The sequence below is a fragment of the Odontesthes bonariensis genome, chromosome 14 (assembly GCF_027942865.1).
Source record: "Odontesthes bonariensis isolate fOdoBon6 chromosome 14, fOdoBon6.hap1, whole genome shotgun sequence".
Classification (NCBI taxonomy): domain Eukaryota; kingdom Metazoa; phylum Chordata; class Actinopteri; order Atheriniformes; family Atherinopsidae; genus Odontesthes; species Odontesthes bonariensis.
Window position 1 is genome coordinate 24,487,372 of NC_134519.1, and position 20,095 is coordinate 24,507,466.

The 20,095-nt window shown below is 40.7% G+C and overlaps 1 protein-coding gene and 1 long non-coding RNA gene across 2 annotated transcripts; one reads left to right on the top strand and one right to left on the bottom strand.

The window, feature by feature from the left end:
• Positions 1-2,904: 2,904 nt before the first annotated feature.
• Positions 2,905-18,294, bottom strand: LOC142399217 (uncharacterized). Its single transcript, XR_012772857.1, has 2 exons — positions 3,378-18,294; positions 2,905-3,156 (listed from the first exon to the last, which is right to left on the bottom strand). It is a non-coding gene; the product is annotated as an uncharacterized LOC142399217 (long non-coding RNA).
• On the top strand, positions 6,015-17,137 carry LOC142399210 (myosin-7-like). Its single transcript, XM_075483729.1, has 39 exons — positions 6,015-6,053; positions 6,319-6,379; positions 6,587-6,794; positions 7,216-7,359; positions 7,688-7,844; positions 7,934-7,961; positions 8,075-8,180; positions 8,406-8,498; positions 8,619-8,682; positions 8,786-8,884; positions 9,022-9,125; positions 9,258-9,396; positions 9,474-9,592; positions 9,711-9,860; positions 9,963-10,133; positions 10,218-10,527; positions 10,618-10,697; positions 10,783-10,988; positions 11,147-11,270; positions 11,366-11,502; positions 11,598-11,853; positions 11,933-12,175; positions 12,263-12,439; positions 12,522-12,667; positions 12,748-12,838; positions 12,922-13,311; positions 13,415-13,541; positions 13,625-13,743; positions 13,815-14,011; positions 14,263-14,446; positions 14,690-14,855; positions 14,948-15,072; positions 15,206-15,514; positions 15,601-15,804; positions 15,887-16,183; positions 16,285-16,389; positions 16,490-16,585; positions 16,671-16,805; positions 17,006-17,137. The coding sequence occupies exons 3-39, from the start codon at positions 6,594-6,596 to the stop codon at positions 17,024-17,026; spliced, it is 5,820 nt and encodes a 1,939-aa protein (XP_075339844.1). The 5' UTR covers positions 6,015-6,053; positions 6,319-6,379; positions 6,587-6,593; the 3' UTR covers positions 17,027-17,137.
• Positions 18,295-20,095: the final 1,801 nt, after the last annotated feature.

A 20,095-nucleotide genomic window follows, 5' to 3' on the forward strand; every position in this document is an offset into this window, starting at 1 on the left:
GGACACTTGATCCACTGTTTGTCCGAACGCTGTGCGTGAGCTGGCTAAATGTGATGAGGAGCGACCAGGGGGGAGTTTATCTCTTAAAGAGAAGGAATATCTGCATGAGGGGACGTCAGTTTAAGAAAACCATGTTATCAGTGCTGCGTTTGTCAGTGTTTATGTCATTAAATGTTGACCAGATAAAAGGTGCCACAGAGAAAAAAAAAGTATCAACAATTTGCTGGTTAATATACAGCCTAGAATGAAACATATTCAGTCGATGATTTAATTAATTTATTCAACACTGTGTTTTTTTGGCAACAAAACAGCCATGTTGTGTTTGTATCAACCATATGATCAAGGTGGGTGTACATCCTGCTTGCACCACTGGATCCGAATGTGGCATCCAGCGTTTCTGACAGCTGACACGTCGTTTAAATGGCGTGCAGCGTACACCCACTGGGCATAAAGCACTTTGTGCTGCTATATAAATAGTGTGGACACATTTATTGACCACCCCATCCTTTAATAAGCTGTCCAATGGGCTTGTAACTAGGTTCAACTTGTGAAATTGTGTATGCAAGTGTTTTAGATTAACAAGAATGACCTGCCTCAATTCTTTGTCCACTTCGACTTTAAAAAACTCACGGTAATGTCGAATTGTTAGCCTGTTTGCACCAAACAAAAAAAAGCGAGAGCTCCATCGTCTTTTATTCTGTGAAAGATTGTTGTCCTTCAGCTAAGCACCTGATTCAGTTGCATGTTGCTGCAAGATATGGAACATCCTGTTCTTAAACTATAAGTCATTTCAGTCCATTTGGACATGAAAAAAGTTTAGGACAGAAAACCAACAAACAGCAAACAAAGTAGACTAAGCAGGTTCTTGGCCCCCAGAACATATCAGAGACCCACAGAAATGTAAAGTGCAGAGAGTATACAGAGAAGAAAAAGCACAGACTAAAGGAGAGAGAACATTACTAAAACTAATATTGTGAATTGAAGCAGGCAGTACCTCTACTGCCTCTTAGGGCAGATCTATTGAAAGACCTGTATCTGTGTGGCATCCAGGCAGTCAGATGAACTGTAAGCGGTAGCATCTCCCCCCTAATCCCTCATAAAGCAAAGACTGACAACATAAACAGCTGCCTGCCTCGTTGTCTCTGCCCTGCCCTGCTGCTGAAAATGCTCCAAGCAATAAGCCAGAAAGCATGGATGTGGATGGACGTGCTCGAAGCATTGCGTTCGCTCCTATAAAAAATGTGTGACTGCCAATAGTACTTACAAAAAAACAAAGAAAAAAAAGAATAGCTTTTCTCTGTCAGTGTTTGGTAAGTACACCCAGTGATTCATACACTGGGTACAGCTCTGTGGCTTAAATAGTTGTTATTTCCATCAACATTTAGAAATATTCAGCAGCCTAACAGCTTCATACAACTTTCAGCGTCTGAAATAAACCAGTGTGAGAATAAATAAATAGAGGTTCTTTGTCTAGTCATGGTGGTTATTTTTCCCAGCATGACGGTGTCTTCCGTGCATGGCTCCAGTCAGTTCTTGTTGAAGTGAACCTTTATCTCCTCGGCTGCTGTTAAGCTGAAAATGCCACTGATTATGTGGCCAGAAAGCAGGCTCTAACACAGCTGGTGTGGTTTGATCAAACAGCAGAGGGCAGCGAGGTCAATCAAGGTATCAAACAAAAGGTCTATTAATATCCATCACACCCAAATTATTAATAAGAGCACACATGCTTGATACCAAAACAGTGAGACAATACAAGTGAGCACAGCTTTTTATGGCTTTTATTTAAAGCGCTGCTATAAATCCAAAACAGATCATGCCCTCAGTCTTTCTTTTTAGATTTGGATGTTTAAATGGACAAAGAATGGGTCAATAATTCTTAAGAATGTCATTCACTTAAAAAGAAGTACCTGGAATTGAATCCATGTTTGTAATGCTTTGCCACCACAATCAAGTTAGTGTGAAGGTCACTTTGTTATTCCCCGGTGCAGAGATGTGTCCAAGAGGATATATTTTCTTCACTTGCTTTAAATCTTTTGGATAAAAACAGCTAATCCCTGTCATCTGATCACAGCTGGTGTTGATCCTCACACTTATTTAATGCATGACACTATGTGCAGAAGGTATTTTTCTGGGTGGGGCTTTTTCAGCTTTCTTATGTGGAAAATCAATGGCAATGTCAGTTTCCTTTTATCCAGCACAGAAAAATAATGTTTTTGTTTTTTTTTACTTCACACTTTACAACACATTTTGTGTTTTCCACCGTGACTAAAAACGCTCCATGTTTAATAGTTTTATCACTTAAATGTTCATGTAAACACTTGGCTGAAACAATGTCTGCCACTATAGGCCATATCCGCTGACTGCTTCAGATGTCAGATGGCTAACATGAAAGAGGCCAGAAGCCAGAGACTCTCTTCGAGTGTTGATGTTTGGAACAACTGCTCATCAACAGCTGATGTGCATGTGATAATCCCGCTGCGGATAAATTCAGATTTCCATCACTCGGTATTCATTCTTTGAGAGCCGTCGACCTGTTTCAGATGTATTTCATCAACCCTCGAGAACACATTCAATAGGTAATGACAGAGCTGTCACTGAAGTATCAGTAAGTGGCTACTGACAGGATGCCAACTACATGTTGCGTGACTAGCCGACATTGGATACAATGGTCGTAAAACCTGGCACTGCCTAAACACATCGTAAAGACACAAGTGTTAAGTTAAAGGTATTACTCAAACACTCAACTCAACCCTTAAGGGAGAAGTGACAAGGAAGGCAATGAGCACACAGTGGCTGTCTGCAATACCTTTCTATCAACTCTGCATAGATCAGAGTAGAGGCATGGGAGTATGTGAAACATTCCAGCTCAAGTAACTGCAAATAATAAGAATTGCATCACTAATATTAACGCTGCAGAAATGTTTTTACTGATGCAGCTCATCTAAGAAAAATACAGAGGGAGATTATTAAAAAAACACTTCAAACAGAGCCTGATTCAAGCAGATGAAGGTTGTGTTGGGAAGACTTTCTCAGGAAGAAAAAATGCACCCATGATGGACTTCAAATTAGATCAACAAATCAGTCCAACTCGATGTGACAGGTTTAGCTGTTTGTTGCCAAGCATTGGAAGAGCCAGCTGACGGTGGACTGTGCTTCCTATGTACATGTACAGTGGAAAGAAAATCATCTTGATTGAAAATAGGAATCTGTCAAATCAGAGATGGCGAAGACAGATGTTTCTGATGAGCACTTTATTACATACATGTATTAACCACATCACACAAACTGGAAACTGAATGCATTTGAATGTAATTTAAAGTTCACAATGGTGGCTTTGAGGTTCGTAGCAGAGTGAGTGCAAATACAAATTTACTTACAAACAGACCTTACAGACCGAAACGAGGTTATTCAAAGTTCTTCAGAGACAACACTGAAAGTCAAGAGAGTTAAAAAGAAGAAATTAAAAATGAATAAGGACAAACAAGTTTCAATCAGAATTGACAGTATAGAATAAGTGTGTGGCCTTAAAAAAAGGGGAAATTATGAGCAGTGGTAAAAACAACAGTTAGGTCAAATCTAAGATAGACTGGGAGTTGGTTCCAGTAGTGTGCAGCATAATGGCTGAAAGCCATTTTACCTTGTTTGGTTTGAACTCTGGGCACCATCAGCTGACCAGTCGCTGGGGTTCTGAAACACTTGTTCAAAGCAAACACATCCCTGATATATTTGTGACTCAAACCACTCAAAGCCTCATAGATGATGAACAGGGACTACAATTTTAATTTAAATCTATTTTTAACTGGAAGTGCAAGTTCTAGGAATTGTGTTTATCTCTGGTGGTCTCTCCTGGTGTTTGTCAGCAGTCTGGCAGCATTACTTTGAATGAGTTAAAATGATTGAACGGTGTCATGATAAGACCTGTAGGAGGTGGATATTAATAGTCCATCTTCAAAGAAATACATGAATTTACTTTCTCAGACCGCGCTGCCATTTGCTGTTTACTTTTACAGTTTAGGACCAGCAAAAGAGGAAAAGTGAAAAACAACTGGATGATGGTGAAAGCAACAGCAAATAAAAAAAACAACATAATAAATTAGAAAATAGCAAAAATATATACAAGAAATGTATAAATAATTATTTATAGAACAGTTACATAAAATAAAATCCTTGATTAATACATTTTTATCTATTTATCTCTCATGTATTTCTCAGTTCTTTTTTACTTATCAATTCTTTTCACGGCCCTCCCTAAAAGATATACAAACCCAGTCTAAAACAATGTGGTCATGTCTCAGCTGTGTTGAATATGTTTGATATTGTCTATTTTTTGCATGGCATTGTTGTCTTTGGGCTGTTTATCTAAACATTAAAGTCACAAGTAAAAATAAAATAATGTTTAAAAGAACCCAACATGATGGTGTGGTGGTTAGCACCGTCGCCTCACAGCAAGAGGGTTCCTGGTTTGAATCCCAGCTGGGGCCCTTCTGTGTATGAATGCATTGTTTTGCATGCTATTTAAAGAAAGGTTACATCCTCATATTGGCTCATGTCATCCACAGATGATGTAGCTAATCTTCTGAGGTAATGCAGGGTTCGTCTAGTCTTTATCTGACCACTACAGCCCTGTTTAAAAGGTTTCCAAAATATTATGTCCTCTTCCTGACAGTATCCTCAGACACACTCTGGTCCTTCAGAAAAACCAAGCTGTAAAGACTTTCTTCCTCCACTTCACAGCTGTTACCACTGGTAATAGTGAGTTTAGAACCAATGACAGGCATAGGATTTTAGCTCCATGAGGACTCCGACTGTGTCTATAAGAGTCAACAATATCTCAGATGTTCAAACTGATCCACTCATAGTCTGATCACCACTTGCTTACCAACTGAAGACCGAAAGTCATCTTGCAAGAAAAACTTACCACTACCCTGTCTCATATTGTTTTTTAAGGACTCTCCATGAAGAAGACGAGGTGAGACGAGGGAGATGAGGAAGTTCAAGGTGAAAATCATTGTTATCAACAGTAGATCAGATAGGCCGCTCAGCTTTGTCATTGGGTCTGGTAGAATAGTCTATTTTGCTTAGGAACCTTCCATCTTCCCGACCACCTTACCTGAACCTCACAAGGTCAAGGAAAAGAATTTTGGAAAAGACACTAGAAGTTTTTCTTTTGACTATTCGACGGAACCCATCCTCTCACACAGCCTTGTGACAACATCTTAACAGTGTTGAATCACTGTGACATAGGTGCACTGTTAAAGGCACATATGCTATATCACAAACTAAATGCAGGAAGCATAACGTGCAGAGGGCAAGAGTAGTTCCTTTGACTTTATATTATAAGTTCAGATGCAGTGTAGAGAGTATAGAGTCGTTGTTTTAGTTGTACCTAGAGCCCCAAGACACAATCATTGTAGTTATGTGTGCAAAATGGCAGAAAGTTGACTCCATAGTTGAGCAAGGCAAAGTTATTTGAATAACTAGGTAGTGTTCAACTACCAACAAACATGACAAAACTGAGCTGTTGTTTTTGTTATTGATACCTTTGTTGATTCACTCTTCCTCTTCACTCCTCTTCACATGCAGTGAATGGAATCTGGTTTCTGTCCATGGCTAGTCCTCACATGGAAAAGGAATTCAACCCAAGAGATGACAGGGAAAAGTGTGGCAGAATTAGAGATAGAGACGCTATGCTTGGGTGAGTCACAGATGAGTTATGCTGCAGAAAGTTCCTGGCACTGCTCCCGAAAAATCACATTATTTGGACATGAGAGGCAGAGACAAACAGGCAGAGAGGGCAGCCAGACATCACCAGAGCCAAAATGAGCTCTGCCATAAGTGATGAAAATGATGGCGATTACCAGTGTGTGAATGTGTATGTGTGTGAGAGAGTGTGGTATGTGTTGAAGTAGTGCACCTGATGGTGATGATAATGTATGTGTGTTAGTTAGCAGGTCAGGGTGGTGCCCTTGGCCTTGTACGGCAGGTTATCAGGTTATATATTTGATCCCTGCCTTCCCTGCAGGTCTAGCAGCTGTTTTCTTCACCTGGCCTCTGTAAGTCCAAACAACTCGTTTGTATTTTGTGTTTGTGCTGCTTTTTATCTGTATTCCTCCACTGTTTGAACTAAATGTAAACCCTTTACCTCATTATCTAACCTAATTCATAGGTCTTCAGACATATATATATACATATATAAACATTTATTACTAACCTGACAGGCTTAATTTTGCTTAATTGTTTTACCCATTAATGCTGACATAAGTTAGTTAATTTTAGTATTTTATAGAAGGGTTTATTACATTTTTCTGCCTCCTGCAGGTGGATCACTGAGCTATACTTTGAAGCTTGAGCTCACCAGATACCTGAGCTGAAACCAACGGTAAATTCTTTTTTCAAAGTTTTCAAACAGTACAGAGCTGAAGTCTGATATATGGCTATCTTCTTATAAGTGTACAAGAGCTCATATGAATCGTTTAGACAGTGGGTTATATTTCAAAATACAGAAGAAGGCATGCAGAAAATGTGACTGTAATAAATACAAGATTAAGATAGCGAAGCCTCCATCACCTGTCCATGTATACATTAGTGCAGCCATGGGGGATGCAGAGATGGCAGTGTTTGGTGCGGCTGCCCCGTTTCTGAGGAAGTCAGAGAAGGAGCGAATGGAGGCTTCCACACGTACCTTCGATATCAAGAAGGAATGTTTTATCCCAGATCCAGTGGAGGAGTTTGTGAAGGCAACCATCTCCAGCCGAGATGGAGATAAGGCCACTGTAGAGACGCAGCATGGGAAGGTGAGTGGTTACATTTTACCATTCATTCACACAAATATTTAGTTGAGATTAAAAAGATCACATACAGTGCTCTTAACATGGTTGTAATGATAAAATTACTGCCCATCTGTACCAGTTAGATTAAAGTTAGGCTGAGCAGTGTATAAATGTCTGTCAGTGTGTAAGCCAGTCGCAGCACTGAGATGCTGAATGATAAAACGAACCATTGCTGCCATCTGATATGTACATTTTGTGGCAGGTTTTGCAACACTAAAGAGACAATGGTGACGGCAGTAGAGAGGCACAGGCAGAAAACACACACAATAGTAGGAACTACATGTTTGGCTTTTGCTGTCCATAGAATAATCTAATGCAACCACTGTAAATATACAGCATGTACACATGCAATCAAAAACACTGAATTAGATTTTCTTACCTTCAGACTGTGACTGTCAAAGACACGGATGTTCTGCAACAGAATCCCCCGAAGTTTGACAAGGTCGAAGACATGGCCATGCTGACATTCCTCCATGAACCAGCTGTGCTATTTAACCTCAAAGAGCGTTATGCGGCATGGATGATCTATGTGAGTAAACAGTCAGCCATTATTCAGTAAACTAAGAGCAAGGCTCATAAAAAGCCTAGTTCTGCACACAGAAACAAAGCCTTATATCCCCAAACTATGAGAAAGTGTCTTCACAAATTGATTTTGTGCTAATTAAATTCATATTAATAATCCATCAATTAGGTTTGCTTATTAAAAAAAAAAAACAACTACAAGTCAAAAGTATTGAAAGTTTTTGTCAAAAATAATTGTGTCCAAAACCTAAAAGGATCAATACATCAAAGTGAAAAGTTCTTACTTACAAATGGCAAGGACCGATACGATAATGTGATGTCCTCTGTTTACTCAGACCTACTCTGGGCTGTTCTGTGTGACTGTCAACCCCTACAAGGCTCTGCCAGTCTACAACCAGGAGGTGGTTGTTGCCTACAGAGGAAAGAAGAGGAGTGAAGCTCCTCCTCACATCTTCTCCATCTCTGACAATGCCTACCAGTACATGCTGTCAGGTACAGACTGATAAAACAGACACCATTTTGGATTGCTTTTATTTCACATCCTTACAATTCGTTCTCTTCAACTATTTGCTTTTTGGCAGACCGTGAAAACCAGTCAATTCTGATCACGTATGTATTAACTTCAACTTGTGGAGCATCCATGGCACTATATGTTTTCAAATAAAAATCTTGCACAACACGATGACATTGCTATGTATCAATCAGTGATTTTGCAATTACAGTGGAGAATCTGGTGCTGGAAAGACTGTCAACACTAAGCGAGTCATCCAGTATTTTGCAAGTATTGCAGCTGGGAGCGCAAGGAAAGACACAGGCGCCAAAGACAAGGTATGTGATAAGCTTTAGCAAATAAGGAAGTTGCTGAGATGTATGAAAAATCAAGTTTCTACTTCAGTGATACAACTGTGATAAATAAATAGTCAGTTAGGAAATTCTTCAAGCTTTGACACTGAATGAAAAATCACTTGATTCCACCAGAGGCTGCTAAAGCAGTTTCGTGTAGCTTCCAACACAGATTACAGATAAAATAAACATAATGTTCCTCTGTGACAGGGCACCCTGGAGGATCAAATCATTCAGGCTAACCCTGCTCTGGAGGCCTTTGGTAATGCCAAGACCATCAGGAACGACAACTCCTCCAGATTTGTGAGTGTCTGCTTCATCTTTGAGACTGAATTTAAAATATTATGCTATCGAGAAATTAAACAGTAGTAGTGGGAGCAGATATCAAAGGTATCTTTATCAATGCAAACTCTATCCTTCCAGGGAAAATTTATTCGAATTCATTTTGATACCAGAGGAAAATTGGCCTCTGCTGACATTGAAACATGTAAGAACAAACATGCACTGGGTATTTATATTACTTTGTTTTGTAACATGGTGGGATGGCACAATTTATCTCAAGGAAACGATGTCGTTCTTGTATTTGTCAGATCTTCTGGAGAAATCTCGTGTGACCTTCCAGCTCAAGGCTGAGAGAGATTATCACATTTTCTACCAGATTCTGTCCAACAAGAAGCCTGAAATCCTGGGTAAATACAGGGCACTGGCTCTTTTGTGGAACCCCCCACCCCCCCAAAAAAACCCCCACAGGCTGTCATTGTGTTATTATTACAGTGCACCAGTCTTCCTGACCTTTTCTTGATCTCTCTCTCTGTCTCTCCTCCAGAGATGCTGCTGATAACAAATAATCCCTATGACTATGCCTTCATCTCTCAGGGAGAAACCCAAGTGGCCTCCATAGATGATGCGGATGAACTGATGGCAACAGATGTGAGGCTCTCCTTTTTTCTAAGTTTTAGGAACTTTTAGGATTGACTCTAAGTTAGTAATGATTGCAATGATTATTTAGTCAATCAATAGCATCTGCAGAGATGTTGAGGTGTTACTGCATCTCTTCTACAGAGTGCCTTCGATGTGTTGGGATTCACTCAAGAGGAAAAGAACTCAGTGTACAAGCTCACTGGTGCCATCATGCATCATGGTAACATGAAATTTAAGCAAAAGGCACGTGAGGAGCAGGCAGAAGCTGATGGCACTGAAGGTGAAATGAGGCTCTGTTTCTTTAGACAGCTCATAACCAACCCACATAGTCTTACAGCGTTTCTTTTCTCTGTCCAGATGCTGATAAAGTAGCTTATCTGATGGGCCTGAACTCAGCTGACCTCATCAAAGGTCTCTGTCACCCAAGAGTTAAAGTAGGAAATGAGTGGGTCACCAAGGGACAGAATGTCGCCCAGGTTAGAGAACGTGATACAGAAATATATACTCTATATACGCTCAGTGACAGAGGCTCAAGAGCGGAATAAGATGCATGAAATTTCCTCTTCTGCGTGTGATTGTATGCCCATTCCACAGGTGACCTATGCTGTTGGAGCTCTATCCAAATCTGTTTATGAGAAGATGTTCCTGTGGATGGTAATTAGAATCAACCAGTCACTTGAGACCAATAAGCCCCGGCAGTACTTCATCGGCGTGCTGGACATTGCTGGATTTGAGATCTTTGATGTGAGCAATATAATTAGGAAATCATAACCGAGCTTAGAGTTTGATATATAACGAACTAAAACAGAAATATAATTATACATGTTTTTTTTTTTTTTTTTTCAGTTTAACACCTTTGAGCAGATGTGCATCAACTTCACCAATGAAAAGCTGCAGCAGTTTTTCAACCATCATATGTTCGTACTGGAGCAGGAAGAGTACAAGAAGGAGGGCATTCAATGGACTTTCATTGACTTTGGTATGGACCTGCAGGCCTGCATTGACCTGATTGAAAAGGTGAGACACTGAACCACAACATGTTTACATAAGAGAAATAAAAATAAGATCTTCTTTTAAACCATGTATATTTGTCTCCCTTAGCCCATGGGCATCATGTCCATCCTTGAAGAGGAGTGCATGTTCCCCAAAGCCTCTGATTCCACCTTTAAAGCTAAGCTCTATGACAACCATCTGGGGAAATCCAACAACTTCCAGAAGCCCAGAATCGTCAAAGGAAAACCAGAGGCCCATTTTGCCCTGGTTCACTACGCTGGAACTGTTGATTATAATATCAACAACTGGCTGGTGAAGAACAAGGATCCTCTGAACGAGACTGTTGTTGGACTGTACCAGAAGTCAAACCTTAAGCTGTTGGCTATCCTCTTTGCAAACTATGCTGGAGCTGATTCAGGTAACATGGCATGAACATGTATTTTGAGATACAATGATAAGTATTAAAATTTTTGTGTACGGTCTTAACATAACACATTTCTTTCCATAGCTATGGCTGAAGGTACTCAAGGTAAAAAAGAAAAGAAGAAGAAAGGATCATCATTTCAGACTGTGTCTGCTCTCCATAGGGTATTGTATATTCTTGTCTCTATCTGATCCTTCACATGCATAATTTAACAATCAGTATATAAATGTTTGCTTCAACATATTAAAGGAGAACCTGAACAAGCTGATGACCAACTTGAGGTCTACTCACCCTCACTTTGTGCGCTGCATCATCCCCAATGAGACCAAGACTCCCGGGGCCATGGAGAACCCTCTGGTGATGCACCAGCTGCGCTGTAATGGTGTGCTGGAGGGCATCAGGATCTGCAGAAAGGGCTTCCCCAACAGGATCCTATATGGAGATTTCAAGCAGAGGTATTGGCTGAGTTTGCTCACTAACTGTAAGATTCCAAACAGATTATAATGTTCAGCTCCTATATATTTTCACATTTGTAATTTACTAGATAAAAAAATTTAGCCCATAATGTCACAATGAGTTGAAAGTTAAAACGTTTCCCTTTGTGATTTTGTAGATATCGCATCCTTAATCCTGCTGCCATCCCAGAGGGACAGTTCATTGACAGCAGGAAAGGAGCTGAGAAACTTCTTGGGTCTCTGGATATTGATCATAACCAGTATAAGTTTGGACATACCAAGGTACTGGCAGGCATTTCTTACAAAAGGAATAGTAACCAAAAGTGATACATGGTAATATAGGTGATGAAAATAATAAAACCCATTGTTGTTGTTAGGTGTTCTTCAAGGCTGGATTGCTGGGTCTGCTAGAGGAGATGAGAGATGAGCGTCTCTCCAAAATTATCACTTCTATTCAATCAAGGTCTCGCGGTCTTTTGTGTCGTATCGAGTATCAGAAGATGGTGGAACGCAGGTATGTTTTCTATCCAGCCTTAAGCAAAACACAGTCATTGGTTTGTTTGTTTTATTTCTAACAAAGCCCCTCAATTACTGTAATTTCTTTTCTAGAGATGCTTTATTGGTAATCCAGTGGAACATACGTGCCTTCATGGGGGTCAAGAATTGGCCCTGGATGAAGCTGTTCTTCAAGATCAAACCTCTGCTGAGATCAGCTGAAACTGAGAAGGAGATGGCCAACATGAAGGAAGAATTCCTAAAACTGAAGGAAGCTTATGCCAAATCAGAAGCCCGTAGAAAAGAACTAGAGGAGAAAATGGTCTCTCTTGTCCAAGAGAAGAACGACCTGCAGCTCCAAGTCCAGGCTGTAAGAAGGACACCATAGTTGCATTTTTACTTTGAAGTTGTCATTAAGATATATGCTAATAAGAATTAATGTTTGGCAGGAGCAAGATAATCTCTGCGATGCTGAGGAGAGATGTGAGGGGCTCATCAAGAGCAAGATTCAGCTGGAGGCAAAAGCCAAAGAGCTGACAGAAAGGCTGGAGGATGAGGAGGAGATGAATTCTGAACTGACTGCAAAGAAGAGGAAGCTGGAAGATGAGTGCTCTGAGCTGAAGAAAGATATTGATGACTTAGAGTTAACCCTGGCTAAAGTGGAGAAAGAAAAGCACGCCACAGAGAACAAGGTGCAATAAACACAAGATTTCTCGAAAGAAAATGTTTTAAAGCTGCTGTGATGGCCGTAAAGAGTCTATCATTTTTATCTGCAACAGGTAAAGAACCTGACAGAGGAGATGGCTGCTTTGGATGAAATCATTGCAAAGTTGACCAAGGAAAAGAAAGCTTTACAAGAGGCTCATCAACAAACGCTGGATGACCTGCAGAGTGAGGAAGACAAAGTCAACACTCTGACCAAGGCCAAGGCCAAGCTGGAGCAGCAAGTGGATGATGTAAGACAATAAAATGTAATCACATTGACAACACGATAAACAGCAATAAACAATTAACAAATGTATATGTCTTCGCTTTAAGCTTGAAGGATCTCTTGAGCAAGAGAAGAAGGTTCGAATGGACCTTGAGAGAGCAAAGAGGAAGCTGGAGGGAGACTTGAAGTTGACACAGGAGACTGTCATGGATCTAGAAAATGACAAGCAACAGCTGGAGGAACGCCTGAAAAAGTACTAATCTATCATGATAGTTTTCAGTTAGTATGGTCACTGTTTTCATGATCTAGCTCTAACAAGAAAAAATCTTTTAGGAAAGACTTTGAGATCAGCCAGCTGAACAGCAAAATTGAAGATGAACAAGCCATAATTAATCAGCTCCAGAAGAAACTGAAAGAGCTGCAGGTAAAATTTGTGCAACGCTTGATTCTAATTGAATTATCTATTTTGCCCAAAATATTGACACATCAAAGTACAATGTCCTCTAGGCTCGTGTTGAGGAGCTGGAGGAAGAGCTCGAAGCAGAGCGAGCTGCTCGAGCCAAGGTGGAGAAGCAGAGAGCAGACTTGTCCAGAGAGCTGGAAGAGATCAGTGAGCGGCTGGAGGAGGCTGGTGGAGCCACAGCTGCCCAGATTGAGATGAACAAGAAGAGGGAGGCCGAGTTCCAGAAACTCCGCAGAGACCTTGAAGAGTCCACTCTGCTGCATGAGGCCACCGCTGCTACCCTCAGGAAGAAACAAGCTGACAGTGTTGCTGACCTGGGAGAGCAGATTGACAACCTGCAGAGAGTCAAGCAGAAGCTGGAGAAGGAGAAGAGTGAGCTCAGACTGGAATTGGATGATGTGGTCTCCAATATGGAACATATTGTCAAGGCAAAGGTAAATGTGGTTGTCTGATAGCTTTCTGAATGATGACAATTACTGTACATGCCATGGCAATGAAAAACAATGGCTGTAATCTATAAAAAAAATTATTTTGAAGACTATCTTAGAGAAGACATCCAGAACTCTGGAGGATCAAATGAATGAATATAGAAACAAATGTGATGAATACCAAAGATCCCTGAATGACTTCACCACCCAGAAAGCCAAACTTCAAGCTGAGAATGGTTGGTCCTCTTTCCACTTGATATACCCAACGTGTTAAATAAAGAGGAATCCAATTCTAAAAAAACCTTATCTGCCTATTCAGATGAGTTTTCAAGACAAATGGAGGAGAAAGAATCTCTTATTTCTCAGCTGACCAGAGGAAAGAATTCCTACAATCAACAACTTGAAGATTTAAAAAGACAACTAGAAGAGGAAATAAAGGTGTGTATAGATTAAACTGTATATATCCAAAAAGGTTGAGATAGCTTATTACATTATTTCTGTCTTTCCAGGCCAAGAATGCATTAGCCCATGCTGTGCAGTCTTCCCGCCACGACTGTGACCTGCTCAGGGAGCAGTATGAGGAGGAGCAGGAGGCCAAGGCTGAGCTACAGCGCAGCATGTCCAAGGCCAACTCTGAGGTGGCTCAGTGGAGAACCAAGTATGAAACTGATGCCATCCAGAGGACTGAGGAGCTGGAAGAAGCAAAGTAAGCAAGTCTGAGCCTCAAACTGATGAAGTATCAAGTAATTCCTAAAATGACAATTCACTTCGTCTAGCAGATCAGCTTTTTGTTTGTGTTATGTTCCTTCTAAAATGTAAGACGAACAAAAAGTTTGTCTGTTGGATGACTGAGCAGCCAGTCATAGTGTCATAGTCATAATGGTACATTTCATCATGTATCTCGTATAGTGAACTATTTGCAGGAAAATTAAATGGTGTGAATGATGATTTCTCAAGGAAAAAGCTGGCTCAGCGTCTGCAGGATGCTGAGGAGGCTGTTGAAGCAGTGAATGCTAAATGTTCCTCCCTGGAGAAGACCAAACACAGGCTGCAGAATGAGATTGAAGACCTCATGGTGGATGTGGAGAGATCAAATGCTGCTGCTGCTGCTCTGGACAAGAAGCAAAGGAACTTTGACAAAGTATGTTGCCTTTTTCTAGTCTTGTAAAAACTGCAAACATATGAGAGTTGATTGAATTCAACTTAATGTGTTGAGGTAATTTTCAACCTCATTTTGACAAGGCAGCCAAAAAATAGATATATAGATATTTCAACCAATAAGAAAGCATAATTGTAAAAACTAAATTATGTACTACAGAGAAACTATTGAGAACTCAATGTGATGAAATAAATGTAACACCTTAACTTTTACCTCAATGTCCAGGTTCTGTCTGAGTGGAAGCAGAAGTATGAGGAGTGTCAGAGTGAACTGGAGAGCTCCCAGAAGGAAGCCAGGTGTCTGAGCACTGAACTCTTCAAACTGAAAAACTCCTATGAAGAATCTCTGGACCATCTGGAGACCATGAAGAGGGAGAATAAGAATCTGCAGGGTAATGTATCACTGAAAGTACACACATAATATGTAAACATTGTACATTTACAAAAAAAAATTAAAAATAAATGCATCCACTTTCATACACAGAGGAAATTTCTGACCTCACTGAGCAAATTAGTGAGGGTGGGAAAACTATTCATGAGCTGGAGAAGATCCGCAAGGAGCTGGAACAAGAGAAGAGTGAGATTCAGTCTGCCCTCGAGGAGGCAGAGGTAAAACAAAAAAAAAAGATTAGACTAATGTGGTTAGTTTCCCGCTTTTGTTGATAAAAAGCTTTAAATGAGACTATAATTGAAAGAAAAGTTGGAAACGCGTGTTTTGACAAATTACTGATGTCGTTCTAAGGCTTCTCTTGAGCATGAGGAGGGAAAAATTCTGAGAGCCCAGCTTGAGTTCAACCAGATTAAGGCAGATATTGAACGCAAACTGGCTGAGAAAGATGAAGAGATGGAGCAGTGCAAGAGGAACCTGCAGAGGTCAATAGAAACCCTGCAGAGCTCACTAGAAGCTGAGTGTCGCAGCAGGAATGAGGCTCTCCGTTTGAAAAAGAAGATGGAGGGAGACCTCAATGAAATGGAGATCCAGCTAAGCCAAGCCAACAGGCAGGCGGCTGAGGCCCAGAAACAGCTGAAATCTGTTCACGCACATCTGAAGGTAAACCAGAACAGGAAAGACTCACTTTCTGAAGACGATCATTTTTCTACAATAAAAATTTATGTGATTAATGTTGATCCATTAAGGACTGTCAAATTCAACTGGATGAGGCTGTTCGGGCTAACGATGATCTTAAAGAGAACATCGCCATCGTTGAGAGACGCAACACCCTACTTCAGGCTGAACTGGAGGAACTGAGGGCTGCTCTGGAGCAAACTGAGAGAAGTCGCAAACTGGCTGAGCAAGAGCTGCTGGATGTTAGTGAGAGGGTGCAGCTACTGCACTCTCAGGTAAGACACAATTTGCAATATAACTTTCATGTCATTGCTGAATTACTGAGGAAAACTAAAACTAACCTTTGCATGTAAACAGAACACCAGTCTGCTAAACCAGAAGAAGAAGCTGGAGGCCGATACATCCCAGCTACAAGCTGAAGTGGAGGAAGCCGTGCAGGAATGCAGAAATGCTGAAGAGAAGGCCAAGAAGGCCATTACTGATGCTGCCATGATGGCAGAGGAGCTGAAGAAAGAGCAGGACACCAGCGCTCACCTGGAGCGCATGAAGAAGAACATGGAGCAAACCATCAAAGACCTGCAGCACCGTCTGGATGAAGCTGAGCAGATCGCCATGAAGGGAGGCAAGAAGCAGTTGCAGAAGTTGGAGGCCAGGGTGAGTAGTTCTGTCACATCTGCAATACATGTATGAATGGAAAATATGGAAATAACAGGTGAAGTCTCACAAAAGTTACCTGCAAAAATGTCCTTGACCAGGTGAGGGAGCTAGAAAATGAAGTGGAAATGGAGCAGAAGAAAAGCAGTGAAGCTGTGAAGGGTGTCCGTAAATATGAGCGGCGCATCAAAGAACTGACCTATCAGGTGCGTGGTGTGGAATGTAGCCACCACTGGTGATCTGCATGCTTCTTTCAAATTCTTAAAAAAGAAATTAAGTACGTAACATTGTGTCTTAATTTCACAGACTGAAGAGGATCGCAAAAATATTGCTCGACTGCAAGACTTGGTGGATAAATTGCAGCTTAAAGTAAAAGCCTACAAAAGATCTGCTGAGGAGGCCGTAAGTGTGGCATTGTGTGAAGTTTTTTATGATGATTCTTCCTCTCTCTGTAGCCAATTATAATTGGCTTATTTGCTTCAACCAGGAGGAACAGGCTAATGTTCATCTTGGCAAGTTCCGTAAGCTGCAGCATGAGCTGGACGAGGCTGATGAGAGAGCTGACATTGCTGAGTCTCAGGTCAACAAGCTGCGTGCCAAAAGCCGCGATGCTGGCTCCAAGGTTTGAAGCATGCTGCCCCCTGGTGCTGCATTTACCTTTATGCACAGATGTTAGCACAGAATTACTGTATGTGCTATGTACACTGCAGTGCGTTGATTTGTAAATAAATACATTGCTTTGCTGAGCTAAATCAATACTAATCTGAAGACTAAACAGCTGTTTCTCTTTTTTTGTCTCTCCAATTTCCTTGGCTGCAACAGAAAGGGTTTGATGAGGAGTGAAGCTTGTGGAGCCTCCAGAAATCGTTTTGCCTGCTGTGTACTGTAGTTTTCCTCAACTATCACTATTCATAACTTGTAGTGCTAATAAAATCACATTAAGATGCTGCACGACATGGTTTTCTTATTTTCTTATTATGGGGCGGGTTTGTGGGGACATCTACAGGAAATGTTTTTCGATGAGTGGACATAGATATGGAGTCACAGTAAAAAAAACAAAACAACAACCATACAATAATGATAATGTGAGGATGCTTCAATTGTACAGGCCCACTTAAAAAGTCAGTGTATGATTTTATGAAAACAGCAAATTCATTTGTTTGAGTTTGTTTTCCTTTCAATTAATTCATAAATGTTTTGATGGAATCTTCACTTCGTATGAAATATAAAAATGATCACAATCCGCTATATAAATCTGATGAGGGCTTATGGCTGCAATTGTCAATTTCCATTATGATACATGAAAGAAGATTGATCACAATGATGGGATGTAAAATATGGTAGAAGTTATGACATGATGAAACAGGTTCTGAAAACTGTATAGTTGATAGTAAGAATGGAAAGAGAGCCAAATCTGCTCCTAAAATAGGGTTAAAGAAAGCTCAAAAGCCTGGGTAACAAAGCCAACGATGAACCAGAGCTCGTACATAGGCCCACCATAATTCCACACATAATCACTCACAGCTGTGAGTCCCTGCCGAATACCGCCTGCTCCTCCAGAGAGCTGGGGAGGATTTCACAGAAACAATACCTAAAGATCTAGTTCATATGCTAAAATAAATCAACAAAGAAACAACCAAGCACGCAGACATGTATTTGCTGCTGCATTTAACTAAGCACAAGATTAAGCTTTTCAGATGAGTTAACACACAAAATAAATAAATTCAAACTGTTTTGAAAAGCATCACTTCAAATATCTGTCACTGGTGTAGAGACATGAAGGGAACTGGATCGCTTCAGTCCTTTATTAACACCGCTATTCTTACCTGTCTGCCTAGCTTTGCCTTGGTGCTGGTGTCAGGTGTAAGTTGCCGTTGCTTCTGTAGGAGACTTAATAATGATTTGAGGTGGAAGAGGGAGGAGAAAGAGGCCCCTGACTCCCTCTGTGTGAACTTCAGGAAGCACTGTGTTTGCTCTTATTACATGCCATGTCCTAAACCCTCCTGGCAGACAAGCAGGTATCTATGAGCTAATGAGAGCATATTCACACCTTTGCCTGTAAGTGGTGGGCCACATACAGCACAGTATGTGCTGAGGCTTATCAGCAAGATTAACAGGACATCTGAGCTCAAGTGAATTAGCGACCAAAGATGGAGCATTTCAATTAGACAACATTTAGGATTGTAATACTTAGAACTTGTCTCAGGATAAAGTAATGAGGATCTTTGACACCGACATTTAACTTTCACTCACACACACACACACACACTTATCCTCCTGGGGATATTCCTTGTTTTCTTTAGTTTTTATCACTGGCAGAAGTAATATCAGCTGTTGTTTTGCAAAACACAATGAGCAGAAATATCTAACATGATTATCTTTTAAAATCTGTTTAAGACTAACGCTGGTGGTTTCAGGACTGTGTCTGCAGCTAGATGCACATTTTCTGTGGTGCACCATGAAATGAAAGATTACTGTAGGTTGCACAACATTTCACATGGTTAAGTGAGTTACATGAAAATATCTACAATAGATATGAAGAAAAAAAGCGTGTGAAGTTTCTAGGTGTTCAAGAACATAAAAAAACTAGCACACAGCCTAAATAAAGAAAAACACACAGTTAACTAACTCAACTGGCAACAAAAAGCACAAGAATGACGTACCAGGTCAATGAAAAGAAGGCCTTTTGGCAAATTTCCTTTAGAGCTAACAACTGTAGTTTACACAGCTGACAGCCTTGGTGGTTAATATACGTGCTTATTGTAGGAGTTTACTGTGGGACTGAAACCAGGAGACGTGAAGTTAAATGTTGCGTCTCGGTACTGTCCCACAACTTATATTCGACTAAATATATGTGGTGACAGTGTGCATTTGTTGAGACATAAACAAAGCATTCAAATCACGTTCTCTTTAATTAGTAGATGTCTGACCTGTGAGGTCGAAGTTATCTTCACTTGCTCTTTAGCAGGCTCATGGAATCATGGAATCTCTCTCGACCATTTGGCACCCTGACGCCAGCTGTCAGTAACAGGGCTGGCGAAGTTATCAGAATGGAAATAATCTTGCCACTTGTCAGCGGCTGTTGACCCTCCTTTTTATCTCTTCACCTCTGAAGAGGCTGCAATGACTGGTTATGGTAGCTGTCCTTACAATGTAGTTGCTACACATAATAACAACCTATTTTGTATGTTATTAGCTATTACTTGTGATATTTATAAGACATGTCATCAAGATTTATAAAAACAGCCCGTCCTAGAGCATAAATCAGCAGGCTTGCAGAGCAGCACCTTAAAGTGAAGGCTGATGGGTGTATCTCCAACTGATTTTAAACACACCATCATCCGTTGACCACACACATATCAGTATTATGACTATAGGTAAATTCTGCAATAAAAAGAAAGGTAGCTCAGCTCACACAAAGGATTCAAATAGGAATGGAAATAAAAGAGAAGTAGTCAGTGGATATAGATGTCACTTTGAGGTCATTCACAGTATGTGAGACCAGACCTGGTGTATGGCCATGATCCGGTACAGTTGACTCTGCATACAGGCTAATGCAGGACCCTGAAAGGATCTGTGACTCTTCTCCTCGATAAGTGCCGGGTTCTCAGCAGAAATACCACACAGTTATGTTTGTCTACAGAGACAGAATCCCATTTCAACTGAGGGCCGACTTTCCAAGCAGCAACCTGATAATGGGAGAAGGCTTCTACACTGACCTTTGCATCGCATTGAAGCTTGTCATGCAGCTCCAGTCCTCAATTGTCTGTCATCTTTACTGCCTTTTCAATGAATCTCAGGCATGTCACCTGTGGCATACTTCTGTCTTTGTTGCCTTGCTATTGTCGTCTGGCTAATCTCAAAGGCTTTATTTAGACCGACTCCCTTAGTATGTGATGGGCATTTTTTTTT